Source organism: Miniopterus natalensis, chromosome 21 (genome assembly GCF_054644295.1).
Source record: "Miniopterus natalensis isolate mMinNat1 chromosome 21, mMinNat1.hap1, whole genome shotgun sequence".
Classification (NCBI taxonomy): domain Eukaryota; kingdom Metazoa; phylum Chordata; class Mammalia; order Chiroptera; family Miniopteridae; genus Miniopterus; species Miniopterus natalensis.
Window position 1 is genome coordinate 19,446,897 of NC_142101.1, and position 26,335 is coordinate 19,473,231.

A 26,335-nucleotide genomic window follows, 5' to 3' on the forward strand; every position below is an offset into this window, starting at 1 on the left:
CGGTTGGGGAGGGGCTTGCTGGCGGCCTACCTGACCCACCCCTCCCTCCACCGGCCACCTCCCTGACCTGCCTGTCTCCAGGAGGCCATCTCAGCTGGTTTCTTCACAGCCAAAAGTTTGCAAAGTAGAAGCAGCCTTGGCCTGAGCCTGGCCAGCTGCCTTGTGAACAACCTCTGTGGCCCGAGACAAGTCGCCCAGCACCTCTGAGCTTCGCTGCCCCACCTGCCTAATGGGAGTGAGGAGACTCCTGCAGCAGAGGCGAAACTACACATGGACAGTCCTTTGGAATGATGGGAGGCTGGCTCCTGGGACAGGAGCTCACGGGAGCTCTTCATATGCTAATCCTCTGTAGTTGCAGAGCACCTGACGGAGCCACAATGCTTCCCTGCAGGCAGCACCTCGCCTCGGCTGGGACTTTCAGCAGCGGAGCCAGAAGGACCAGAGTTCTCCGGCCTATTGCTCACAAGCTCAAGACTGTGGGCAAGTTACTCCGAGCCTCAGTTTCCCTACCTGTGAACCGGGAACAATGCCTCTCCCGCCATGGGGCGATTAACTAGGAAATGCAACCTAGCTCTTAATAACACCAAATAAACGACAGACTCCGCACGAAGCCTCCGGCAGCATTGGCCGTGTGCCCCCACTGACATAACTCAGTCCTCCCACTGGCCATCACAGCCGCCGTGACGTGGGAAGCAATTTTATGTAACAAACGAGGAAACTGATATCTGACGTTTATAATATGAGAAAGCCGTCTTGCCCAGAGGCAAGAAGAAAGACTCAACGGGCCCATCACCCCCTAAGAAATCGGAGACTCCGGGCCACGAGGAGTGAATCACCAGCCAGGCTTAGGGACAAGCGAGGGAGGGAGACCAGAGCCAGATGCCGAGCTCCTGGCTTCCATCCCTCTCCTCCCCTGGAGTCCTGCACAGATGGGCCGCATGTTGGGGGACTCCCCAGGGAGGCTGGGACACACACCTGGGGACAAGAGGGGGCTGTGCCCCGTCCAGGTTTCCCAGGGAAAAGTGACCCCGCGACCCCGGCTGAAGGGCGGTGCTCGGGCGGCTGGGCCTCACCCACCCAGTACAGGACGTCGGTCCAGCCCTCCATGGTGATGCATTGGTACACGGTGAGCATGGAGAAGCCGAAGTTGTCAAAGTGCGTGATGCCGTGGTTGGGCCCTGGCCAGCCGCCCCGGCACTCGCTGCCGTTGATGGTGCAGGGGCGGCCTGAGCCCGTCCTGGCGCAGGGAGACGGCTTCTCGTTTTCTTCCGTGGCCACGATGTCTGGAGGCAGGGGCATTGGGCCGCAGGTGGGCGAGATGGGAGGAAAGTTGTTAGAATCACCGGGTAATGCGTCTGAGATGCTCTTGGCTGGGAAAGCAGAGGCCCAAGGCGGCCTGGGGCACCTACAGGCCCTGATGGGGCACCTACAGGCCACCGTAACCATGACTATTAGCGTAGGCCCCAGGGCCTCCCTGGAGGTGGGCTCCTAGGATCACTTGTCTTGCAGGTGTGACCTGAGTGTCCTTTGTGCCTTAGAAAGGGGGCAGCTGCCCAGCAGGGGTGAAGGGGTGGGTCTCACAGGCTCCACCTTGTGAGCTCTGCCTGGGAGCTGAAGAGGAGACACCCAAGGGTGCTGAGAGGTGCTGTCAAGACCTCCAGCTTCAGGGGCTGGGACTTCTCCCAGGGGGGTTCCCTTCTTAACCTACAGCCCCCTCTGTGCCCCTAGGGGTGCCCTCATCATTCCTAAAATCCTTCGGGTTTGATGGCAACTGGACCCCCTTAATGTCGGGATGTCTTAGTCTCCTTCGGTGCCCAGAGATCAGGGTCGCCCATCAGAGCTGAGGCCCTTGGTCGCTGGCCCTGGCAGAGCCATCCTTCCTGCAGTCCCTGGTCCAGGACAGGCCTTTCCTGGGGTCAGCAGGTGTGGGAGGCAATGACCCAGCCTGTGGGTGCTTCTCAGCTGCGTGGCTCCCGGTGAATTGTCCTGGGACCTCGCCCGCTGCCCCGGCCCGGGCGGGACTCACCGGTGCCGATGAAGTAGCACGTCTTGTGCATCTTGCCCTTGAAGAGCTCCAGCCCGATGATGGCGTAGATGGTGACCATGAAGAGGACCAGCAGGGCGATGTGGAACAGCGGCAGCATGGCCTTGAAGATGGAGTTGAGGACGACCTGCAGGCCTGCATCGGGACAGGCGGGGAGAGAGGAGGGTCAGCTCCCCCCGACCACCTCCCGCTCTCCATGCCCTGGGAACCCTCTGGGACACCGAGGTGGGGGGAGGACCCAGATCCGGGCCGGGGAACAGGCTGGGGGAGGAGGAGGGGCGGAGACACGGCCACCCACTGGGCACCCCCGACACCAGCCGGAGGGGTCTGAGCACGCGGAAGGCCCTCAGCGCCTTGACGTCCAGGCCGGCCCCTTTGCTGCCCAGCGGGGTGGTGCTGCTCTGGATGACATTCACCTGCTCCAGGATCACTGTGAAGACCCTGGAGGGGGAGGGGAGGGGAGGGGAGAGGAGCGGGCGCCCCGGTCAGGCGAGCACCGGCCCAGGGCTCTGGGACCCTGTGTCCCCTCTGTGCTCAGCGGACCCGTGGTAAGGCCGAGGGGAGGAACAGCAGGTAAGCTTCACCCCCGGCTAACTGACTCGGTCACATGGGGACCGGCGGGAACCCGGAGCTGCTCTTCTTGCCGGGGCCCGGCCCTGCCCTTCCTGGTCTCCTCCCCTCTACGGACTCAACGTTCTGCTTCTCTCTGAGATGTCAAGACCCTTACAAACCCTGCTTTTGATGGCTGACCCCAAGGACCCATGTGTGTGAAACAGGGATGCTCTGTGTGGAGCTGTTTCTGACGCTGTTTTTCCGGGCGCGTGTGTCTTGGGCTCCAGGAGAGGTGGGAGGGGTGGGGGTGTGACCTGCCAGGCAGGGTGTCCTCTCTGCCCACCCCCCAGGGGCTGCCCCCCTGCCTCCAGGATGCTGGCTGCGGTGGTGGCAAACATAGGGTCCTCCAGGACCCCCCCCCTCTCGCCCCTGGCCTCACCCCAGGAAGACAATGATGAAATCCAGCACATTCCAGCCGCTGCGCAGGTAGGCGTCGGGGTGGAAGAGGAACCCGTAGGCGATGATCTTCATGGCGGCTTCGATGGAGAAGACAATCAGGAAGAAATACTCCAGCTTCTCCTGTGGGAGCGAGAGCGGCCCCGCTGTCTCCTGTGCATTCGGAAGACGCCTCTGCTCTTCCCCTCCAGGTACACACTGTTCCCCAGCCGCCTCAGGACCTTGGCACCTGCCTGGAATCCCCCCACCGCACGGCCACACAAGCCGTGGCCAGCCCCCATCCCTGCGGGTCTTCACTCAGACGTCATCCGTCCCCGAGGCCTTTCCTGGCCACCGAGCTCGGCCTGACCTGGATGTCCCAATCCCTTTGCTTGCGTTTACCCCTCACTAAAAACACCAGAAACACTTTTATTTTGTTCATCCTCAATCCTACCGACTAAACCATAAACTCTGTGAAGTGCGGGGACTGTTCGTTTCTTTATGACTCTTCTCCTGGGGCCCGGAATCGGGCGAGCGAGTGGTCTGGGCAGCCCCTAGAGCGGTGCCCCACCCCCGCGCCAGGACGGCTTGGGCTTGGGCATCTCTTTTCTCCCACAGCTCTGAGAAGGGCAGGGAGCAGGTGCGGTCACATCAGCGGCTCCATTTTCAAGTGGCTGCCGCCCCAGGGCCCAGACCGAAGAGGCGGGGCTGTGGGAAGGGACAGCAGGGCCCAAAATAGTGGCCATGCTCACAGGCCTGCCACCAGCCCCGGGAGAGAGCAGCCAGCACCTGCCACGGCCTGTCCTGCCCCGGCCTGTCCTGCCGCTGCCCGGAGCGAGCCTGTCCAGGGCCGTGGTCTACTGAGCTGTGGGTGAGGCCACGCCTGCGGGTGGCTCTGTCCTACCCTGAACTCACCGAGCTCACCCTGAGGTCTTCCGCCTCCTGAACCTGCTCTTTCTCACGTGTCCCTGTCTCAGCAGGTGGCACCTGGCATCTGTTTGGACCCCACCACCCACCGAGCTATTTTTCTTCTTCACAGATGAGGAAAGGGGGGCTCAGGAGGGAAGTGGGTGCCCGGGGCTACGAGGTCCCCCGCCCCTGGGTGACTGAGTGGGCAGCTCTCCAGGTGAGCCGGCCTGCGGTCCTGGGGCCACACCTCTCCCAGCTGCCCAGGCCCCTGGAATCGGTCTCCACGACCACCTTGGCCTCTGGGTTTGGAGGATGACCCGCTGGGATGAGGGAAGTGGCTATATTTAGCTGGCTGAACTCTCGCTCCAAAGACCTGGGCAGAGCGGGTCCTGCCTCCCACGCCCAGGCCTGGGCTCCTGGAGCCTCCGCGGAGGGCTGAGCGGGCTAGGTGTGCAGGCAAGTGAAGAGATGAAGATTTACTGAGCCCCTCCCGGGCTCCAGGCGGGACATGAGGTCGGGCTCTCTCCCACAAACCAGAGAAAGGTGGGGAGAAGGTGGGACCCCGGTTCTGGACAGTCCCCTATACTGGATGGCCCGTTCCAGCTGTGTTATGGTTCTATCATGTGTTATGGGTGGGGGGCAAGGGGTGCAGAACCCTAAAAAGGCCTTCCCAGGAAGGGGAGCTCAGCAGGAAAGGATTCTCTGGGCTCTATCCAGGAAGGGAAACGGGTGGCAGCCCCGTTGCTCACTGGCTGAGCCCCCTTAGCCTCAGTTTCTGCATCTGCCAGATGGGACTTCTCCATGGGGCTGCACTGGGAAGTCCAGGAGCTTGCTCTTGGAAGGTGTCAGTCACAGAGAGCACCCTCAAGGGGCTGGCTGGCAACATTACAGAATCTGGGAGAGCAGCCAACTCCACAGGTGGTCTGGGGGGTCCTGCATCCTCAGGGGTGGGAGCCCCAGCATCGTCCTCCAGCACACAGCCCACCACGGGGCCTCCCCAGCTGGGTGCAGGCCAAGGGGCAAGGAGGGAGCACTGCTTACCAGGCCAATGTTCAGAGAGTAGTTGTCATCCTCGGGCATGGGCAGGTACACGGCCAGGGCCACGCAGTTGGCAAAGATGGTCAGCAAGATGATGGTCTCGAAGGGTCTGGTGCCGGGGTTAAGGACGGCCCTTGAGTGAGGCGTAGGTTTGCAGGGTCATGGGTGAGAGGGCAGGGAGGGTCAGCCTGCACGGTGACTGGAACGCCCAGCGGATGGGCCCTGCTCTCCGGAAGGTAGAGCAAGGTCCTGGTGCCCTGGGGGCAGGTAATGTCACTCGCAGGTTTGAGACCTCAAAGCTCTGGTTCTGGCTGAGGCTCCTTAGCTGGGAGTCTTAAGGTTCCTCTCTAAGCATCTGTCCACCCCACCTGCCTCACCTGTCCTCTCTCCAGGAGCCATGAATTTCTGAGATTATGGCCGGACAACCTGGGGAGCTCACTTGGAGAAAAGGGGCTAATGGGGGATAGGCTAGGTGCCCGCAGAACAGGACCAGGAGAGGGGATGGCGGGCAGGTGACACCTGAGCCATGGAGCCTGAGGAAGGAGTGGATGACCACCCACTGGACCAGCGCCCTCAGAGCCCCACATCCCCCCAGACACACTGGGCCCTGCACAGCCATTTCCAGAGGCTGACCAGGCCAGGCCAGGGAGGGAGGGAGGTGGGAGGCACACTGTGCAGTAGGTGCAGAGGCCTGGCGAGAAGGCCCAGAGGCCCAGAGGATGGAGATCCCCGCCCCAGACCAGACCCAGTGGAGGCGGGAGGGTGGCGGCTGAGGCTGGATGGGGTGAGTGCAGCTGTGGGGGCAGGGCCGGCTCTGACCCAAACTGTTCCAACCTGGTCCCACGTTTTCCTTGTCTATGTATCGCTTCTCCTTGGGAACAGCTGGCAGGAGCCCGGCCCCCAGGCCTTCAGAAATATTGCAACTATTCCTGACCCTCTCTGACAGCCACAGGACTCAGGCCTCCCCTCCGCCTGCCTCCTCCCCCCTTCCCCAGATGACCCAGGCACCTCCATCGCTCTTCCTCCCAGAGCTGATGCAGACATGGGAGGGGCTCCCAGTCCCAGGGGGGGTGCAGCCCGGTCCCTCTACCCCACTCCCAGTGGCCTGTCCTGCTCAGCTTCCATCTTTCTCTACTCTCACCCCTCCCATCAAGGGAAGGTTTACTTGCAGTGCCCCCCCCCCCCCACTTTACTCTCTCCAATCCCATCTCAAAAATGAGGCTGTTGTTTCAAAAACCTAAGGGGAGCCCCACGATGATGTGGGCTCGGGCACACCCACCGATAGCCCCGAAACACCCAGCCCTGCCACCGATGGCCAGGAGGCATCTCAGCAGCCACCAGGGCCCAGAAGCCACCACTCCCCCCCCCTCCTCCTTCTCCTCCCCCTGGGCTGAGTCATCCCTTCCCAGAGGCTCCTCTGGGGCAGTCCCCTCATCTCCAAGTCCCCATCCCCCTGCCCCCCGTGTGTGGTCCGTGGCCCCCCTCCCTCTTCCATGTTGCACATGCCACAGTCCCCTGCCCTGGGCCCAGAGGATACTTCCACTCGACGATGCTGATGCAGGCCTTCCTCAGCGGGTTCTGGAGAGTCAGGCACAGCAAAGCCCGGGGGGGCCTGGGCAGGATCTCGGGGACCGGCTTCTTGGGCTGTTTCTTCCTCAGGCCCTCGTCCTGGGGGGAGGACGGCTCCATGTTCCCGGCAGCCTCGCTCTCTCCTGCTCCCCACCCCGCCGCCCTGGCCTCCCTGCGTCCCCTTTGCCCTCGCCTTGGGGACTGGCCGCTGAGTCTGCAGGGCCAAGCCCGCCTGCTGGGCCAGCAGGGGTGGGGCGGGAGGATTACTCTCCCCACAACCAGGGAGTAAAATTAGCCCCGGAGGCCAGGCAGCTGTCATTCCTTCCCAGCCCAGCCAGCGACAACCCAGCATGTCTCCGGGAGGGGGGTAAGGGGGAGGGGGGAGGGGGTAGAAGGCACAGGGGCCTGGGGTGGGCAATGGGAGGCAGGATGTAGGTTCAAGGCTGGGCGGGACTTCAAGAAGGGTGGGCCCACGATACGGACCCCACTACAGACTGGCTCCCTGGTGCCAAGGTTAGCTCCACCTCCCCCAGCCCCAGGACACTGTCTAGAAAAGGTTTGGGGTGGTCTGGGTGGACGGCTCAGCAGGCTGCAGGCTGCCCAGCCCCCTCCCACCTCTGCACCTGCCGCTAGAAGGCCAGGACTCCTCCCACACCCCCATCAGGGACTGAACCTCTGCAGGCAGGGCGGAAGGCCTCCAGAACAACCTGGGACCTGCCCCTCTCGGGCACAGCACCTGCCACACATTGGGGTGACTGTCTGCTGTGTCCCTTTCCCTCTAACTGCTTTGTCTCTGGGACTCTGCCCCCCCCCCCCAGCACTGTCCCTGGAAAGCATGTGCTCAGCTCTTTGTAAAAAAGGTGGTTGAGAACCCCCCCCCCCCCAGCAAGTGCCAAAGGGAGTGGGAAGGAGAGAGACACAGGGCACATGAGGGCAGACCGTGGTCCAGGAATCACAAACTCAACACATGTTTTATTTCATCCTTTGGTGCAAACGGTGCCAATATACCCATGTGGTCGCACTGCCACAGAGGCCTACAGCCGAGGGGGGAAAACAGTCTTCACCCAACCTGGGGAACAAGCACAGAAAAGGACCGCACCGGGAGCAGGGGACGGGTTGGTGGCCCTCCACCAAGGAGGCCAGAGAGCGCCACAGCCTGGGCAGGAGGGGGATGGAGCAAGCTCCCAGCGGGGACGCTGGCATCTGAGGCCATCTCGTGGCGCGTGGGGCAGAGCGCATCCGGACCAAAGCGCGGCTCGCCTCCTGGGGACTGGAAAGCCCAGGGCTGCGCCTGTGGCCCGGAGGACGGCACAGGGCACCGCGGCCGGCTGCGCACAACCAGAACCTGGGCCCCTGCTTCCCCCGGCGCGGGGCAGAAGCTGAAGCGGAGGCAGACCCCGGGGCACCCATCCTGGGCGGCCCTCCTGCGCGCTCTCGGGTGGCGCGGCAGCTTCCCCAGGCCCTGCGTCCCGGTGCGCCCACCCGGCTCCTCTGCGCGTCTTGGCCCCTCGCACCCCTGCCCTGCAACTCCGTCCAGCTGGAAAGGAGGAGGAGGCCGTTGGTGGGGCGGCGGGGAAGGAGGGGTCGCAGGCACAGAGCGCACCCACCTCCGAGGGCCCGGGTCCGCCCCGCCCCGCCGTGACCCCGCAGTCCCAGGTCTCTCGGCAGGAGGGCGGCCCTGCGCACCCAGGTCACTGGCTGGATTCCTCCGACTCCAAGCCCGGCGAGGAGGCGCAGCGGGGGCCCTCGGGCGGCTGGGCGTCGCCGGGGCGCTCGGGCCGCGGGCCGTCGGGGGCGGCGCGCAGCAGCTCCTGCAGGTGCCGGATGTAGCGGATGGCGGCGCGCAGCGTCTCCACCTTGCTCAGCCGCCGCTCGGCCAGCGCGCCCGGCAGGTGCCCGCGGAGGCGCGCGTAGCCCTCGTTCACGCAGCGCACGCGGTGCCGTTCGCGCTCGTTGCGCTTGTGGATGAAGGCGGGCTCGAAGGCGCAGTCGTAGGCCCCGAGGGCGCCGGGCCCTGGCGCGCAGGGGAACAGGCCGGCGTAGGCGGCGGCGGGGCCCGGGAACAGCAGGAAGGGCACGGCGCCCGCGGGCTCCGCGGGCAGGGGCGCCGGCCGGGTAGGGGGCGCGGTCCCCAGCTGCATAGCGCCGGGAGGCGCCGGGGGCCCCCGGTCCATCAGCGCCCGGCAGAAGTGACCGTTCATGGTGCCGAGGGGGGCTGTCCCCAGAGCCAGACTCTCCCCGAATGGCCTCTGCTGCTCTGGGTCTGTGCGTCCCCACCGCGGGGACGAGTCACATCGCCAGCAGCTGCTCTGGGGTTCCAGGACTGGTTAGGGTTTCTCTTCGCTCTTTGGAGTGGCTTCCGCGGTCCCCCTAACGGGCGCCATCGCTGCGGGCTAGGCTGGCACCGGGCAGAGACTCAGCGCGCCCAGGCTACGGCCCAGCCCGGTGCCCGCAGAACTCGGGGCGCGCTCGGGGCGCGCGCTCTCCCTCGCGGGCCATGTGGACTCCTCCCCGGGGGAGGGGGGCGCGAACCCTGCGGCTCTGTGCTGGGGCCCCAGAGCTGGGGCCTGATTCCTCACGACTTTGGAGACCCCAGGATGCTTGGGGGGGGGGCTCAGGAACTGACCCCAGAGGGTCCCGGGAACCGTCCTAAAGAAGAGGCGTGGACAGACACATGGGTTAGGAAAGGCCTGCAATGACGCGCAGGTGTCACCCCCACCCTCGCATGAGATTGTAGCTTTGTAAGGGGGGGCACCTGCCGAAGAGGAGACCCCAGAGCAGGGTTCCGGCCCTGTGTCCGCCCTTGCTGTTGGTCAGCCCCTCTGAGTCCTGCTCCACAGACGGAGAGAATTAAAACATCGCCTATGGGAGGGTAATAATACATGAGAATCGAGAGAGAAAAATATACCCCAAACATCTCCAGGCCCGGCTTATGAAAAGTGCCAACGATGTCATTTCCTTGGATAGTGGGGATGAGTCTCAACACTGCTACCTTCCAGACCCTTCCATCCGTGTGGCCTCTCCCCCTTGTCCCCAGTGTTCCCCCTGTGGCTTCACGTTTGAACCAAGAGCTCGGAGGGGCTCCCACTGGCCTCGAGAGCGTCTTAGTAAATTCCGATTCCTGTTGGAGGGACGTCCCTCTGCAGGTTCAAATGACTGTACTGTTGAGTGTCTGCTCGGGTGGGAGAGGCCCCAGGTCACCTGGGCGTCCTCGGGAAGGTAGCATCTCCTGGAGGATGTTCTTAGGAAGGTGACCAAGGAAATCAGACTGAGTCCAGCTCCAGGCGCTGCACCCCCGGGCACCTCAAACAAGGAGCCCTCTTGCATAAGCTCAGAAAAATTCAGAAGTGGGACCCTCTCCCCTCAAAGCCTGGCAGGACCTGCTCCATCCTTTCAGATCAATGGACTGGGCAGAGCCAGTGGTCAGCATCGCCACCGAGTGGCCAGGAGGAGCAATGGCAACAGCAGGTTGATGGAATTCCAGGTCCTGACCTTGAGAGGTGGATGTTTTAACTCCCTGTCATAACTGCCCCTGGGGACTGTGGGAGCCCCCCGGTCTCCGGGGAAACCTAGGTGGCGCCTAATAGGAACGGAGTTACCCGTGTCCGGTATTGTCAGCGAGGAAGGGGCAGCCTTGGGAGAGCGCCCTCCTAGAGGCCCTGAGATCCTGGGGCGAGGCTGTGAAAGGCCCCAACAGCAGCTGCCACCCCTGCATTGCCCCAGGGAGAGCACTGGCTCTGCCACACCCAGCTCCAGGCCCACGAGCGAGCCTATTTTCTGTCCTGTAGGTGGGGACAGCACCTCCCTTTCTTCCTAGGGCCACCTCACAGTTCAGGGAGATCGTGGGTGGAGACGTCTCCGCCCGCCTCTGACCAGCTCAGCGACCATCGCTGTGGCGGATGTCGGGGGTGGTGGTGTCACAGGTCTTCCAGCTCTATCTTGTCCCCCACAAGTTCTTTGGGTGTACACAGCCAGGTCCCTCTCCTAAAACACATCTTCCTGCCCATAGACAATTGTCCCTGCCTGGCATCAAAGGCCTCAGCAGTCTTCTGGCCTCCTGCCTGACCCTCTCTCATTGCACCCTCAAATCAGCCCTCAGCTCTAGCAGGACCCCTGCCCCCGCTAGGCCTGGGGCTGTTCCCGTCTGGGAGCCTCGGCCCTTCCCCTCCCCACCCAAGTCCTACTCTTCTTTCTGGAATAATCGTGGGCCTGTCCTGTCCAGAGCTTCCCCTGCCCCCTCCTGCTCCATTATTTCTCTTTCTGCCTTGAATCCTAAGGTCCTTAGTTAGGCATGATTGGTTTGGGGACACTCTCTCGGGCTGTCCCCTGGCCTGAATGTTTACCTTGCCCCACACTGGCATCTCGCTCTCTCGAGGACAAGGGCAGGCTTGTGCCTTCCCCATTGCAGCGTCCTGCAGGCTGGCCCTCCTCTGGACACACAGGACGTCCCCAAGAAGTAGCCTATGAGTGGACAGCCGAGCGCATGGCCACACATGGGCGTCACCAACCTGCTCCACGGGTTGTCACAGCAAGGCAGGCCCTTCACAGCTGCCACCGCCTCGCCTGACGTCTGCGGTACCCAGAGCAGCTACTTGGAGGGCCTGGGCCTGAAGATACAGAATTCCTATCCACAGAGCTTCCTCGGGCCCAGAATGGGGGAAATGGTGTTTTTCACAGGGACATGGTCTTGGCTACGATTACGGCAGCAACTGATTTAATTTCCTCAAGGGAACTTTTCATCCCCACATTACAGGTGGAGAAACTGAGGCTCAGAGAGCGTCAGTGAGCATAAGTCAGATCACGCATCTAGTAAACAGCACTGTTTATAAAACAATGTGACGCTCGTATCCTCCCAACTCTGTGCAGGACATGCCTCTAAACCTGTGGGACTCCCACACCAGCTACCGGGCAGACGCTAGCACTGGCCCGACACCAGCGATGGAACAGAGCCCCACAAGCAAATGGCCTGTGGTCACCCAGTGACAGAGCTGGGACCTGACCCCAGCAGCCGGCTCTGGAGCCCGAGCCCCCATCCACGGCCCTGCACCTCTCCAGCTCTATCCCACAGTCATACGCAGTCCAGCTCTCCCTGGCCTCCAACCTCTGCACCTTAGCTCCTTCCCAGGGAAGCCCCCAGCTGACGTCCACCCAGAAAAGATGGGCTTTAGTCTCTGGATGCAGCAGGCACCCAGCAAACCCTGTGCCCGTGGGCTGTCCAGTGGGCAGTGCCCACGGCAGCCCAGCTCTCCCCTTCCCCCAGCCAGCGGGGGGACCGGCTGTTTTGCTTCCTATGGGAGGAAAGCAGTCGGATGACTAAGCCCCCAGCAAACGTGTTCTCGGCCTCACGTTCCCCAGCCACCGCCTGCCTGCAGTTACCTCCTGGGTCGGCTCCGCCAGCGCCTCGGCTTGGCTCACAGCGACCTGCGGCTCGTGGGCCTCTGGGTGGGGGACAGCGGGCCCTCCATGCTGCCCGCCTGTCCTGGCGCCTTGCAGCCTCTGCCCAGCTTCCCGCCACGGCACCGGGAGCCAGGTACACTTCACCTGATGGAGCTTCGTACGTGACACACCCAGAAGGGGAGGGAGGAGGGCGGGGGGGCGCCTCTGATCTGGGATCCGCCCGAGGGGAGAGGGCCACTCCTGGCCGCCTGTGATTGGCCACCTGAGCCCCTGAGAGGGCAGGTGGGGATGCTGTCGCCCAGGATGCTGCCCGCTGGGCGCCCAGCGAGGGACGACCCTCCTGGAGTGGAAGTGAGCGGGGTAGAGCTGAGGAGGCGCCCGCGCGTGTGCAGGGCAGGAAGACACGGGTCTGTTGTGGGGAAAATCCCATAGTTAAGGGGGCACATCTCTCTCTGAGTGGCTCTGATGACAACAGCTTGGGTGTCAGGGCTGTTGGGTGACTCCTGGGCGCTCCCGGGCTGGACCCACAAGGAGGCTGCAGTATTGAGGGTCCACTTGGCGTCTGGCCTGAGGCCCCTGTCCCCGTGGCACCAGCAGGCCCTGCTCAGCACCTCTCGCCCCCTGCCACCCACAGGAGCCTGAGATGGAGGGAGCTGACAGGGGTCACAGAGGTCACCTCTACAGGGTCCTGAACTAGCACCCTGGCACCAGGTCCTCCCAGAATTCCTGCCCCGGCCCAGTGGCATTCCTGTTTTCCTAGTATTTTCCTTCCACTCCCACCCTTTACTTTCCTTCACCTTAATATGCACGAGATCGTGCAGCCCATGGGCTAACTACGCTGTTGGTTTCTAATGCTCATTAAAACAATCTCCTAATGACTAGAATAGACAGGGGTCTGGGCACCACCCCTCCAGCCACTTCTCCAGGCTCTGCTCCCTCCTCAGCCTCCAGACAGGAGTGAGCCTTGGGGTCTGATGGGGGGGCCAGCTGCCTCTCTGTACCACCTGGGGGAGCACCTGTTTCGAGGGCCCATCGACTCCCCCTTCACTCTTGCAGGAGCCCTACCCCATCCATCCCTCCTGCCAATTGGTTCTGGGGCCACAGGCCAGAGGGGCAGAAGGTCACATCCCCGATGGCTTCTGGGCCTCATTGAAGAACTTGAGGCTCAGGAGATGGGGAGCCATTGATGGTTCTGCAGGAGGGAGGTGACATGACCTCTGGTGGCCCCTAGACCTGCAGTGGTCCCCTGAGAAATGATGAAGACGTGAACGGGGGCTGTGGGGGGATAGGGTGGAGGGGATGGGAGGGGACAGATTCCTCAACCACCTGGAGGGACAGCTGCTGGGACCTTGTGAGTGGATGTGGGGACAGCAGACAGGAAAGCTCCAGGTTTGGGGCTGGAATCAAAGATGAGGTTAGTCTTGGACACTCATTTTGACGTGCTCTGTGGCACCTGGGGGGGGGGCAGGGGTGGCAGTCCGGCCGAGAGCCAGGTGAGCTGAGTCGAGAGCCAGGTGAGCTGAGTCAGGGGAGGAGCCGAGAGCCAGGTGGACAGGCCTGGAGCTCAGGGGCGGGGTCTGGGCTGGAGATGGAGTGTAGCACCCACCCAGGAAACCACGAACAAGAACAAACTTTCAGGGGAGACGCTGCAGCTTTGATGGAGCCGAGGGGCTGAGTGAGCGGGGGCCTGGGAAATATCAATTTAGGGAGAAGTGAAGGGACCCTGAGAGGGTGGAAAGGGCCCGAGGGCAGGTCCCGGCAGCCAAGGGAAGTTCATGGAGGGGCCCGTGGTGTCCACTGCGGCCGAGGGTCTCATTTTCCCACCCCATGAGAAGCAGGACACCCCCGTTCGGCCTCTCTGCAGAGCATTTGGGGTGAAGGACTGAGGTGGTGGGGAGGTGGAAGGCACAGAGACAGGCAGGAGACCCCCGTGGCCCGTGGTGGACTTGGAGCCTACGGACGGCTCTTCTTAGGGCAGGACACTCGAGCACATTCACGCGCTGAGGACAGGGATTGGGGCGAGGCTGAGGTGATGGAGGCCCAGGGGAAGGGGCCGGGTGGAAGACTCTGAACGGGGGGACTCGCTACCCCCAAGACCACAGCACAGGGGGTCGGGACCTGTAACAGGACAAATTCGCAGATGGGAGGAGCTCAGGCTCGGAGAGGCTGCGACCACACCTACTGGCCCTGGTTTTCTTGGAGTAAAGCAGGGTTTTCTAGGGGACAGGCATGTACAGGAGGCTGCCTGGTGACCCCTAGAGTGAGCCTCGGTAAAAGGATTAATGCCAAAGGACCCAGGGCCTGTGACAGGGGTGGGCTGACAACCCTGAGCCTGCAGAGCCCTGGCTGGTCCTCCGTGGGCCAAGCTGAGCCGCCCACAGAGCAGCAGAGGAGTCAGGCTGCCTCGAGACAAACATCCCAGTGGTGACAGAAGGGCCCAGAAAATTCCAGAGCCGAGTGTAGCCCCGGCAGGTGTCGGGTGGGCAGGCACGCGAGGGCAGAAGTGTCCTCGGAGCCGGTCCCTCTGCCCGGCCTCGCGTCTCTGGAACGTGGGCCTCCCACCAGTCCCCACCAGACTTCCCGTTAGCTGAGCACACCAGCCCTGGGTCCAAAGTCAACTCTGTCCCCTCTCAGCTGCTGTGTCCCTCGCCGGCTTCCAGTGCCAACTGCAGCCTCCCGGAACCTGGCCTGTGTGTCCCCACCCTACCCTTTAGCACTTGTACTTGGCTCTGAACTTCAGCAGATCTTTGCAAACGGGAACCTTGGCCTCCCCAGGAGCCCAGCCTGGGGCTCTGCTCGAGGCCCTCAGGGCAGGCTCCCTTGGACAATCCTGGGGACAGATGCCCAGATCACTGGTCCTTCTAGTGCCCCACTTCTGCCTGAGCCCTGGACACGCCACAGGGCCCGTCCTGGGGTGGGACGGAGGTCACCCAGCCCTGGGGCCTCTGATGGCCCTGGGAAGCGGCTCCCGTTCCTGTCTTCCAGGCCCGTTTTCGGCTGCCCACACCCTTTGGCTACCTGGTGGTTTTTATCTGCGGAAACACGAATTTTACACTGAGCACCATTGACTGTGTCTGCGAGACATGGACATCGGAAGCCACTCAGAGCTTCAGGGGACTGTCCCACAAACATGAAGCAGAAATAGGCTCTCAGGCCCCCCGAGCTCCTCGAGGACAGACCGTGAGCAGCAGCCTCCAGAGGCCAGTCTCACCCTGGCCGGTGAGCGGGACCCTGTGGCTGTGTCTCCATCTGGACCTGCCAAGGACAATGCTGTCCCCTCTCTGGATGCAGCACCTACCAGGTCACTCGTGAAACACTTCATTCTCGAAATCTCTTGAAATCCAGAGAGCGAGAGAAATGAGACGGTTTAATGACGCTTCCTTGTTTATAGACAGTGGAAGAACTCGCTCTCCATGCACTGGTACAGTGGCCCCGGGGACGAGTGGGGACCCCGGGACAGGAGCTACAGTGCTCAGAGCCTTTCATGTCACAGGGTGCCCCCACCCATCTGGCTCAGGGACCGCAGACACAGGAGGGGGGGGCGAGGGCCGGGTGCCAGTCAGCAACGGCACAGTCCTGCCTGCTTGGCGAGGACCGAAGGGAAGGAGGGGACAGCGTCCCGGTGTTTATGAGGCCAAAAGGCCCAGTAGCGTCAGGTGTCCCATCAAAGCCACTCTGAAGGCTGGGGCCAGGCTGGTGGGGCCGAGGTATCGGGGTTGAGAGGGAGGGGACATGGGACACACAGCAGGAGGGAGCACATGCTGACTGCAGGTGGCCGTCCCTACCACTGTGGCTGTGGCTCCTCCTTCTGAAGGTGAGGACATTCCTGACATTTGGAGCTGGAAATGGGAGCACCTGAAACACCTCCCTCCCCACTCGCCTACTGTTACCGCCCCTCGACCCCAGAGACCCGAGCAGATGAGCTGGAGACCCAGGCTCCCCACTCTTCCTGAATTAAACCAGCGGGAACATTTCTACAGAGGACACGTCACGTGCTTTTGCAGGGAAGGCCCAGGAGTGTGGCCCGAGGGAGGGGAGCCGTGGCCCGGGCTCCATCTGGCCTGGAAGCTGGTGCTCAGGCCCGCGCCCACCTAGCTGAGCATCTTGTGCCGGTCGAAGACAGTCTTCCTCTGCTCCTGCACCTGCAGCTTCCACCGCTGCTGGGCGCCCTCCACGCGCTCCAGGACCGTGTTGGCTCGGGGTCCCCCGAGGGAGGCCATGGCGGCAGCCACGGAGCGAGCGTCCTGCAGTGGGAAGAGATGTGGGGTCTCAGAAGCAACCCCAAAGTCTGAGCCCCCTCGGCAGTGCCAACCTCCCCGAGGCCATGGGCTCTCAGAGGACCAGGCCATCCCCACAGGCCCTGAAGAGCGCCTGGCCGCCAGATGGAGGTCCCACGCTGTGGGATCTGCAAGGTGGCCCTGCCTCCCTGGATCCTGGGAAAGGGGCGCTCAGGAGGGGTTCCATCTGGGCCCCAGTATGACAGCATAAGTCATGTCCCTGGAAGGACTGCACAGGCCTCAGGACGCCACGTGGTCAATGCCGAGGCTACCAAACCCCTGGGCAGCAGGAAGGCTGAGGGCCCCGGTGGGAGGAGGGGGCACTGAGAGACCCGTGGAAGCTGCTTGGATGGATGTGACATCACTCAGGGCACAGGGCAGGGATGGGAACTTGGTGCTGGACCCATCATCCCCACCCGGAGTCCACCCTCGGACAGAGCAGGACGCTGGGTCCCCTCCCTCCCTGCCACCCACCCGCCCCCCTTCCCCTCTGCTCTCCGAGCCCTCTCTGTCGTCAAGGCGGCATCCGCCCCTAATTACCACTTCTCTGCCTCTGAAGCCCGAGCATTTCCTGCGGGACCCAAACCTGATCTTTGGGGGGAATTAGAGCCCAGGGCCAGGCCCGCAGCCCCGTGGGGATTTCCTCCCCGGCTCTCCCTGCCTCTCATCTCCTGCCACCCATCTCTTAAGAGATTAGCAGGGCCCTCTAAGCCCAGAGCCGCCCAGTAAATGCAACTTTGCTCCTAACGCCGGGGCTGGCACAGCTTCTGTCGCCGCCAGGCAGCTGCCAGGCTGGCGAGAGGGGTGCTCAGGGGAGCGTGGGGGGTGGGGGCAAGGTGATCGGGCAGTTGCAGAGAGGGTCTGGCCAGGGCAGAGGCCAGGAGGTGGGTGGCTATTGTCACTGCAAAGCTGAGTCACTCATCCTGGGAGCACTGCCCATGGGATGTTAAAAACCATAGCACCCCCCGGAGGCCCGGGTCCAGGGCCCAGGACGATTCCCGCGCCTGGCAAGGGGAGGCAGTTCTAGGGGCCCAGGCAGGGATGGGGGCGAGTGGGCAGCCTGCAGCCAGGGGACCTGCCTCTGAACGTCTGTGGCCTTGTGAACCTTTCTGTTTTCCCCCACCCAGTTCAGCTGCACCACAGGGGCTCCGAGGTGCCAAGGACGGGCCTCACCACGGCCGTCTGGGTGAAGTAGACACTGAGGCCTGTTTGGGACGCTGTGGGCCACCGGGACCTAGCCATCCCGGGTGTGGGGCCACTGGGCCTCCCTCCCCAGTCCCAGCCTGGTCCCTTCTGGGAGCAGCGAGGAGCTGGGGGAGCCCCCGAGGCAGCTGGAGGGCAGGGAAAGGCTCGGGCCTGCTTCTCCATGTGCTCGGGAGGGGAAGCCAGGGGGCCAGGGCAGCACCTCAGGGAGCCGCACAGCCGCAGCTCCATCCCTTCTCCCTCCGTGTAAAGTCTCAACAAGCGGCTCCCAGGTGGGGGCCTGCGGTGGAGGCCCCATGCTAATAGTCTGATTAGAGGCATTAAAGGCTCCACCTGTGTTCCAGAGATGCCCTGCGAGGGCCCATCTCCAGGTCCCCAGGTCCCCAGGTGCTCTGCGGCGGGCGGCAGCCAGGGGTAGGACCGACGCCACTCCAACCCCCTTCTCTCCAAAGCTGGGTCTCCGGCCCCTGAACCTGAGCTGGTGAACCTCGAATCCCTGGCCTCACTTCCCCACAGGCCCTTGCGGCCTTTCCTGGACATGGTGACCAGCCCTGGCCAGGCCTCTGCACCAGCTGCCTTCAGCCGCCCCTCCCACAGTCACACTGCATCCTAGGTTTGTGGACCCGAGTGAAGTGTCTCGTTCTTTAGGACAAACCAGTGCTTTTAAAGCCGCGCACGCGCCATCGTGTTGGGTGAGAACTACCGAACAGATTCCGGGTTCAGTAAGTGAAACTGGGGTTCAGCACCCGGGACAGCAGCTGGCAGAGCACTGACTGGGGAGCCAGCAGCCAGCGCCTGACCAAGGCTGGGGCCCAAGGTCTGGTCTGGAAACGCCCGTTGACTCCACACCTTTCTGTCCTGTCCTCACAGGAGACAAGGTGAGTGTCCCTCTCGGCACCCGTCTTTTCCAAGATTCCCAGGACCAGGAGCCTCACATAGGTGCTGCCCACCCACCCCTGGGAGGGGACCATTCTCGTGGAATTATGTCGATTTATGTCAGTTTATGTCTCCAGGGGCCATCACCATCCTTCCTCAGTTCCCCGCTCGCCCCTCCCACAGGGCCCAGCGCTGTCCCCGAGCCCCGGTGGGGAGATCTCTAGGGTGGGGAGAGACCGAGCCCATGCTGAGCGGCAGACGCCCAGCGCCTCCTCGACGCTGTTCTCCCTCTTCAAAGGGGACCAGACCCACACATCTGAGCAGCTCCGTCTCTGTCCCGGCAAACACGCTAGCTTCCTCCTTTCAAAGGGCGTCTGAGCCCGGGGATTAGGCCTAATGCTGCTGGAATCCCGGGAGGCAGCGCCCAGCGCGAGGCTGCCAGGCTTTCAAAGGGACACGCTGCTTTCATCTCCCTGCGGGGGCCCCGGGTGGAGAGCTCCTTGCTGCAGGAGCTGGGGGGATGGAGCCAGGGCCCCCAATCCTGCGGTGTGATCTCCCTCCAGATCGGACCTCTGACTGGGTCCCAGGCTCGGGGAGGGGTTGGGGGTGCGGGGCTGGAACCCGGGGGCCTGGACAGAGCTTTCTTCTCATGGTCACTGAGTCAAAGAGGCCGAGGGGAACTTCCAAGAACCCAAGAGGCCCTGCTCTGACTGCCCTCCTCTTGGGTGAAAGCTAAGTGCCCCCACGCAGGGGAGGCCCCCTCCTTGTTTTCTTAAGGGAAACTCTCCAGACCATGAATAAACCCAGAGACAGCCTCCGCCTGGTGGTCAGCTGAGGGCCTTTGGACCTGCTGTTCTGCCTCAGCCCCCCACACCCCCGACACCCCTATCCCTATGGTCCCCATGTGCCCTGAGAGGGGAGGGCCAGCAGTGTCCTCACCATCTACTCAGCCCTGGTTTCCACAGCAGTTGAGCTGTCACCATCTTCGGAGCTGGCTTTGAAGGTGTCCTCTGCCAGGAAGCCCTCCCAGACTAACACAAAGGAAGGGTAAGTCCCTGACCCTGGTCTAGCAGAGAGCCTTCCACAGCCTCCTCCCTAACTGTCGCCTCCTAAACCTGACCCTGCCCTCAGCCTTCACGTTCCCTGCTCGCACCCCTGGGTCGGCTCTGCCTTGGGGCAGCTGCCCCTGAGGCAGACACAGTCTGTAAACCCTCAGAGCAGCTGTGGGACTTCTAAGGACAGAGGGAGGAAGAGAGGCCTGTGCACAGGAGGGGAACCGCCGAGCCCCAGAAGGGATGACCAGGAGCACCTAAGACGGGGTCACAAGAGGTCCCATGGAGTAACAAACCACAGGGAAGGGGAGGCAGTCCTGGTTCAGGGTGCTGGCGGGGGGCAGGCCCCTCACAGCTGCCGGGAGGGCCACTCCATCTTCCTCAGCCAAAATCTGCCCCCGATGTCCACCCTCTGATTCATGTTCTGCTCCAGGAACTACACTGACCATATCTGACCCCTCCTGCCATGGCCCCCCACCCAGAGGCAGCTGTGACTTAAGACTCAGAGTGGGGAGCCCTCCAGGGGAGAGGGGCCTGGGTTCAGACCCCTGGGCGGGGGCCGCTCCTCCTCCAGCTCTGCGTCCAGGAGGCAGGAGCCGGGAGGCCGCGCCGGGAGCCTCGCATTCCGGGGAAATCGCACCGGGCTGTAATCATCGCGCATCTCTCAATTACGCCCCAGCAGGGCTGCAATTACCGTGTTGCCCTAATCGCCGAGTGTTTATTAGCGATGCCCCCGCCCCAGAGCTGCTATTACCGAGCATTAATAACCAGGTAGGCACGCGGGGCTTCCTCCCGAACACGGACCACCCAACTCCAGTGCCACCCCCTCCAACGGGCCAGGCTCGGGCTCTCGGCCCCGCCTCTGGCCAAACCAGTGTGAGCCACAGGCTGGGGGCAGCAGGCAGCGGTCCCGCAGGTACCCCGAAGCAGCAGCAGGCCCAGCCCCACGTCACACTCAGATCTGAGCCCTGACCCTCTCCCGCCTCCATCCTGGGCTTGAAATGCTCCGAGCTGGGGACCTCTGGGGACCCTGAATCCCGAGCTCACTGCCTGACTGCGGGGCTGCTTCTTAAACAGCGTTAGGTGCCCCACCGTCCCCGGCCCCCGGCTGTGGGTCCTGCTGCCCCCTGGCCAAGCTCTCTTCTGAGCCGTCCTAATGCTGCCATCCTTGAGTCTGGCTTTTTGTTTGTTTGTTTGTTTCTAGCTAAACATCTCCAGTTTTCTCAACTACCTGTCCCAGGACATGGCCGAGACCTGAGCCCCCCTGGGGGAGCACTGCCTCCTCAGAGCGGCCTCCTGACACCCCCTCTGCCCACCCCGCTCCCCCTGCCAGGTTCCTCAGGCGATATGCCAGCTTCCCATCTGGCAGCACCCACCTAATTCCCATGGGCGCCTGAAACACCGCTTTTCCCTCGAGGCCACAGGGCTGTGCTCTGTGCTGAGCAGTGTCCTGCCACCTGAAAGCCCACTGCCCACCTGGCACCACCGGGCAACCGGGACGCCACACGACACAGGCCTGGTTGGCTCCGGTCCCCGCCTAACACAGTGTAATGAGAAGACACGGTGCCTCAGCTGCCACCGAGGCTGCCTGACGCCAGACATCTGAGAAATCCAGGGTCACCCCGCGGCGTCATCTAGGGGTGCACAGGGCTGGCCCGCGGAGGAAAAACGGGAGTCTGGGTGACGTGTGGCACACTGAGCAGGAGGGGTGAGCGGGACCACGGGGGAGGGCCGGACCCCCATCCAGGCCCCCAAGGGGCTCTTCTGCTACCCCCCACCCCAGGGTCCAGGACCGTGGGCAGCAGCCTCGCCCCAAGTACCTCGCTTTCCTCCTCGTGCAGCTGCTCGGTGTAGGCGTCCGGCTTCCGGATCAGGGGGTCCACCAGCATGAGGAAGGCCATGTAGAGAAGCAGGGCCCCCACCACCGACAGGTAGATGACGATGATGACCTGTGGAGACACCGCGCCCTCTGGACAGCCGTCCTCTGCCTGCACCACCTGCGGGCTCCAGGCTGCGGCTCGAGGGACACAGTGCCAGGGCCGGCCACAGGGCCCCACATCACGGACTCACTTGCTACCCCAAACCCAGGATCCCACAGGCACCGTCGGTTCTCCCACAGCCAGAGAGACAAGGGACGATGACACGTGGGGATCAGGACACCTCGAGGTGCCCTGAGGTGGGGTTGGGGAAGAGTCCAGCACCAGGTGAAAGCCAGGGACATTGCACAGAGGGAAGAGGGGTGGCCGGGGGGAGGCTGAGCTCGGAGGCCAAGGAGGGTGGGCCGGGGTGTGCGGTCGTCCCCCATGGCTGAGAGGGAAGCTTCCGTTCTGGGGACACAGCACCCGGGGTGAGCGGAGCCCCAGGACAGGGGTTACGGGACAGCCGGCTCCACGGGGTGGGAAGTGGGTCCTTGTGTCTGGGACAGGCCTGCCCGGAAGGCAGTCCCAGGGCCACCCGTAGTGTTCCAGAATGAAGCCGAAGCCTGCACGGACTTGGCAGCCAGGGCCGGGGCGGGGCGGGCGGTCACCTTGATGGTGGTGGTGCTACGTTCCTCGTATTGGCACTCGCACAGCAGGCAGTAGGCCTCCACGTCGTGCCCGGGCACCGGCATGGGCTCCACCATGTGTAGGCAGTTACTGCAACAGACACGCAGGGCCGTGGGCCTGGGCGCCCGAGGGCCGTGGCCTCGGCGTCTGGTGTGGGCTGTCGTCAGTCGGCTTGTCCCCTGGTGCCCTTTGAACTGTGACCACATCAGGGGAGGTCCTTGGGCCCCCCCGGGACTTCATGTCTCAGCTCCCTCCGGGACTGGGCGAGGACGGGGGCGTCCCCGTGTAGAAACGCTCCCTCCACCCACAGGCACACCCTCGGCCCCCAGCTCTACACCCACCCACACCGAGCGTGACTGGTCCCGCAGGGCCAGCGGCCTCGTGTGCGCCTGCGCAGCCTTACCAGTCCTTCTGCGACACGTTCTGCTTGTAGATCTGCCCGCTGATGTTCCTATACGGCGGACAGATGCATTTGCACCTGATGTCCTCAGAGCTCTGGGGGACAAGGCGTGCGTCAGGGGTGTCCTGGGCTCCGCTTCCAACAAGACTCCAACCTCCCGGCTCCCTGCTCCATTAGGCGACCACGTGAATGCCCTTGACCTTCCCCATCCCCAAGTTCTGCGAAGAATGACTTCCCCAGGAAGGATGCTACATCACGGGGTTCTCCGGACAAGCTGTCCAGGTAGGCACATGAGTCCCAGGAAGCTGCCTAGGACTGCCACCCCCTAGTAGGGTGCTGGAGGGGTGAGGGCGGTGTGGCAAGCAAAGTGACAGTCCTTTACCCTACGCCCACACTTGTGTGTGCCCCTCTGTCCAGTGTAGTCCTGATGGCCGGGCTCTTCCCCCCTATATCCAACTCCCTAAGACTGGGGGAGGGAACAGGGCAAGGTGAGTGAGAAAAAGTGGGTGGTTTCCATGGGAATACTCAAGCTGCCCCTCTGAAGCCATAAGAGACAGGCCACAAGTGTTTTCACGCCCGTTAGGAATTCCCCAGAGGCAGTGGAAGCTAAACGCCCGTGACACGGAGCCCAGATAAAATACCTAACCTCGCTGCAATTTCAGTCTTTCCCAGAAACATCTTAATCAACCAGTCTGGGGTTTTCTGGCCAAGCCACAGGAAGGTCGTCGGTCACGTGGTTCCCTCTCCAACCCTCGTAGTAAGAAGGGGCAATCACGTGCATGACCAAAAACCTTCCTTTTCTCTCCCCCAAAGAAAAGATGTCCAGGCCAAAAAATAACCTGCTCTTTTCTCCTGTGCTCCCTTCCCCACCTTTCTTCTTATAAAATCCTTCCTTCCCGTACCCCCCACACCTCAGAGCACCCTCCTAGTCGCTGAATGGGCTGCCCTGGCTCAGGAATCGGTTAATACAGCCCAGTAGGTGGTCAGATGAACTCGCTTGGATTTTGTTAACACCGCAGGCTCGCCAGAGCGTTAGTGATAATCAGCATCTCAACCTGCACACACACCTACCCAGACCCAGGTCGGGGTCCTTTACCCCGAAAGAATGGAAGTGACCTCAGGAGTCCCGGCCCTGGGGATTGGGGACCCTCCATGCAGAAACTTCCACCTGGGGGGGCCTGACACCTGCAGAGCGATGCTGGTTATTAGAACCGGGGCGCTGACCCCCCCCCCCCCCCCCCCGAGCAAAGGAAGGTGAGGGCAGCTCAGGTAAGTGCCCCAAACACGGATGTCAGGCTGGAGTCCCCCCTGTCCCCGCGCCCCAAGGTAGGAGGTCTGGCCCCTGAGGGAGCCCCCCCCCCCAAAGGCAGGGCCGCAGCGAGCGAGGGGCTGGCCCGGGTCCACGGGCGGTCCCGCAGGTGCCGAGGCCCCGCCCCTCACCTTGTTGGCCCGGGCCGGGGGCGCCAGCAGACAGCCGATCGCGGCCACCACGCACAGGAGCTTCATGCTGGTCGGCCTGGGAGCCGGGGGACCCCACACCTGCGGAAGGAGGCGCGGTCGGCGGGGGCCCGGGACTCACCTGGGGAGGTGGGGGCTGGGCTCCTGGGTGCCAGGGCCGCTTCCTCCCGGCGCCAGATGCTGCGATCGCTCCCCTCTCCCAGCCTCCGGGCGCCGGGAAGAAAGAGGGGGCGTCCCGGGGGCCCCGATCGCCGCCCGGGAGGGCCGCCCCCCCGCCCCGCGGCCTCCTGCCCCGCCGTCCACCGCCCCCTCCCCCCCTGAGGCCCCACGAGACCTGGGCGCAGAGTCCGGGAGCCCCGACCCTACCGCCAGGCCCGCGCCCTTCCCACCTGGGGCCTGGGGTCACGCGGGACCCCCCGGGGCCGCCCCGATCCCGCGCCCCTCCCCCACGCCCGTCTGCTCACCTGCGAACCCCGCGGCGGCCGCGCGAGACCCGGCTGGCCCCGCCCCTCTCGGTTTCCATTGGCTGCCGAAGCAGCCCCTCAGCCCGACCGCGCCGTCGCCCAGGCAACAAGGCCCGCCTCCGCCCGGGTGCAGGCGCTCCGCGCAAGGGACTAGGAGGCATTTTTCAACCCCAATCAAACAAGAAAAGGGACCGTCGGTTTTCCAAACGTGGAAAGGGAGGGGCCCTTGGACACTCGGGCTCAGAGAGGGGCTAAGCGGGCTCCGTCCTGCTGTTTTCAAGGTAAAACACTTTGTACAAAATGAGCTAGCAACTACAACAATCACAATAATAACTGATTAAAGGGCTTTGTCCTCAAAATCTTGAAATGCTATTTAGGGATGTCAGGAATTTGAGCCGATTTCCGCAGGGGAGACCAGACGCAGTGCTGCAAGAATTTTTAACACACGCAATAGTCAGGGGCACTGATCTCTTTCCCCTTAAATTGTCAAATAAATAAAAAAATGACAATAGCCGTCGGGTGTGAATGAATAAAAAAATTATACCTATTGTTTTGGTCAGATCTGCAAAAAATGAAACAGACTTTTTTGTGTGTCGCCGAATTTTAGTAACTAGTTTATGTGTGCCGTGAGATGGAAACGGTTGAAAAGCGCAGCTTTAAGGTTATTGAATGCGTTCTGAACCAGGCGAATTTGTGAAATTTGAAAGTGGGTCAATGTCATTGTCGTGAGCAGCCCGCACTGCCCTCTGGCGGCCACGTGAGACGTAGCGCGTGTGCTGTGCGGCTCACACCAGTGAGATGTCTTCCCCCGCTTGCTGTTAGGCCAAAATAAATTCTGTAAGAGTCAGTGTTTTGGGGGTACCATGTTTGAAAAATGTTGTTTTTATCTTATACAGACTTAAAATTTTTGTCTTATAATATTCAGTTAACATAAAATGTGCTTTAAACCAAACCGGTCAGCACAGCCCTGTCCTTCCCTCTGGTGGACGGAGCAGGTGCTGAGCTGAGCATGGGGTTGGCGGGACGACTGTGACTGTCACAGACGACAGGTGGCGGGAGAGTTGATGAGACTAAGGCCGAAGCCCCTATGATTCCATAGCTTTTTCTTTCAACAAATAATAAGATGTCTGGTGGCCCCTGTGAGGCCTGAGGGGTGCAGGGTTCCTATCTCAGGAGACACACAGTGGGGGCGGGTACAGACCTCCAATAGTTATATCCCCCTAACTAGAGATGTGAAAAGACAGCAAGGAGGCCCCTGTTGGCCGAGTGGTCAGGGCGGGCTGCTCTGAGGGTGATTCATTGACTCCCAGGATGAGCCAAGCCAGCCAGATGGGGAGGCCCCAGCCAGGACACAGCCCACAAGAGGCCCCGGGCCCAGTAAACTGCTGTGGATGGGTCTCCCTTGTCCTTAAGTCACTGTCCTGTATTCAAAGTCCAGAAGAGGAGTCGGGCCATGCACCTAACTTGTTCGCACACCTGCCCCTCGACAAGAAAGGTCAAGATGCCTCGGTGGTTAGCCCAAGGTCAGCCCCAAGGTGAAACCAGAGGAAGGGCCAGTGTCCTCTGCCATCTCCAGCCCTGTCTCTCTTGCCCAGAACAGCACAGGAGCAAAGGTATGGGTTTGATCTGTTGCGAGGAACAATCCTCAATTCCTTCTAATTTATCTCTAGAGGCGAGAATTTCACCCCTCTGGACGCTTACGTTTTTACTAGTAGCACATTGGACACTTGTCTTAAGTGCGTGGTGAAAATTCCAACAGGGTTGAGAACACGACTCCCCTGGCAGAGGGACCAGTGGATGGATGTGTGAATCAACAAACAGGCATCAGGTGTCTACGACGTGTCAAGCCCGGTGCTGGGCCCGAGGCTCATTAAGCCGCTGCAAAAATGGAAAGGTTATATGTTTGCCCCGTGTCCCGTAGAGGACAGGCGCTGTGCACCGGGGCTAAGCAGGGCAGGGCTGGCGGGGAGGGGACCGTTCAGACTCCTATGTGGCCCCCCGGCCCTGTTCACCAGACACCTCACACTCCAGCCGTGGGTCCCCGCCCAGCCCACCCTCCTGCCCTGGTCCAGACCCTCTGGGGGAGGTGGTGCCCCCAGAATGAGGACATTTCTG

General features: G+C 62.5%; 3 protein-coding genes across 5 annotated transcripts in view; all 3 read right to left on the reverse strand.

Annotated features, from left to right (window-relative positions):
• Window positions 1–6,676, reverse strand: part of CACNA1S (calcium voltage-gated channel subunit alpha1 S) — a 30,649-nt gene extending 23,973 nt beyond the window's left edge. Inside the window, exons 1-6 of the mRNA XM_087828882.1 lie at window positions 6,516–6,676; window positions 4,982–5,087; window positions 3,036–3,175; window positions 2,343–2,485; window positions 2,027–2,179; window positions 1,078–1,283 (exon numbers count right to left, since the gene is read on the reverse strand). Of these exons, the coding sequence (XP_087685008.1) occupies window positions 1,078–1,283; window positions 2,027–2,179; window positions 2,343–2,485; window positions 3,036–3,175; window positions 4,982–5,087; window positions 6,516–6,667 (900 nt within the window). The 5' untranslated portion in view covers window positions 6,668–6,676. The remainder of the gene's footprint in view (window positions 1–1,077; window positions 1,284–2,026; window positions 2,180–2,342; window positions 2,486–3,035; window positions 3,176–4,981; window positions 5,088–6,515) is intronic.
• A 1,562-nt stretch (window positions 6,677–8,238) lies between these two features.
• On the reverse strand, window positions 8,239–8,748 carry ASCL5 (achaete-scute family bHLH transcription factor 5). The gene has a single exon (XM_087828988.1). The coding sequence runs from the start codon at window positions 8,746–8,748 to the stop codon at window positions 8,239–8,241; it is 510 nt and encodes a 169-aa protein (XP_087685114.1).
• A 6,557-nt stretch (window positions 8,749–15,305) lies between these two features.
• On the reverse strand, window positions 15,306–24,248 carry TMEM9 (transmembrane protein 9). 3 transcript variants are annotated; one of them, XM_087828979.1, is made up of 6 exons: window positions 24,221–24,248; window positions 23,739–23,837; window positions 22,302–22,393; window positions 21,880–21,988; window positions 21,173–21,301; window positions 15,306–16,188 (listed from the first exon to the last, which is right to left on the reverse strand). In XM_087828979.1, exons 2-6 carry the CDS (start codon window positions 23,802–23,804, stop codon window positions 16,036–16,038), a joined length of 549 nt encoding a protein of 182 aa, XP_087685105.1. In that variant the 5' UTR covers window positions 23,805–23,837; window positions 24,221–24,248; the 3' UTR covers window positions 15,306–16,035. The 3 variants fall into 3 exon arrangements, with proteins under 3 accessions (XP_087685105.1, XP_087685106.1, XP_016067076.1); XM_087828980.1 differs by lacking the exon at window positions 24,221–24,248 and adding an exon at window positions 24,091–24,105; XM_016211590.2 differs by lacking the exons at window positions 23,739–23,837; window positions 24,221–24,248 and adding an exon at window positions 23,878–23,956.
• Between the last annotated feature and the right edge of the window lie 2,087 nt (window positions 24,249–26,335).

Excerpts from the sequence above, each read along its gene's own strand:
- ASCL5 (XM_087828988.1), bottom strand. The coding sequence starts at position 8,748 with ATGAACGGTCACTTCTGCCGGGCGCTGATGGACCGGGGGCCCCCGGCG.
- TMEM9 (XM_087828979.1), bottom strand. The coding sequence starts at position 23,804 with ATGAAGCTCCTGTGCGTGGTGGCCGCGATCGGCTGTCTGCTGGCGCCC. Across the intron at positions 21,989-22,301 it reads AACGTGTCGCAGAAGGACTG|TAACTGCCTACACATGGTGG; the intron begins GTAAGGCTGCGC and ends TGTCTGTTGCAG. Across the intron at positions 21,302-21,879 it reads GTAGCACCACCACCATCAAG|GTCATCATCGTCATCTACCT; the intron begins GTGACCGCCCGC and ends GTGTCTCCACAG.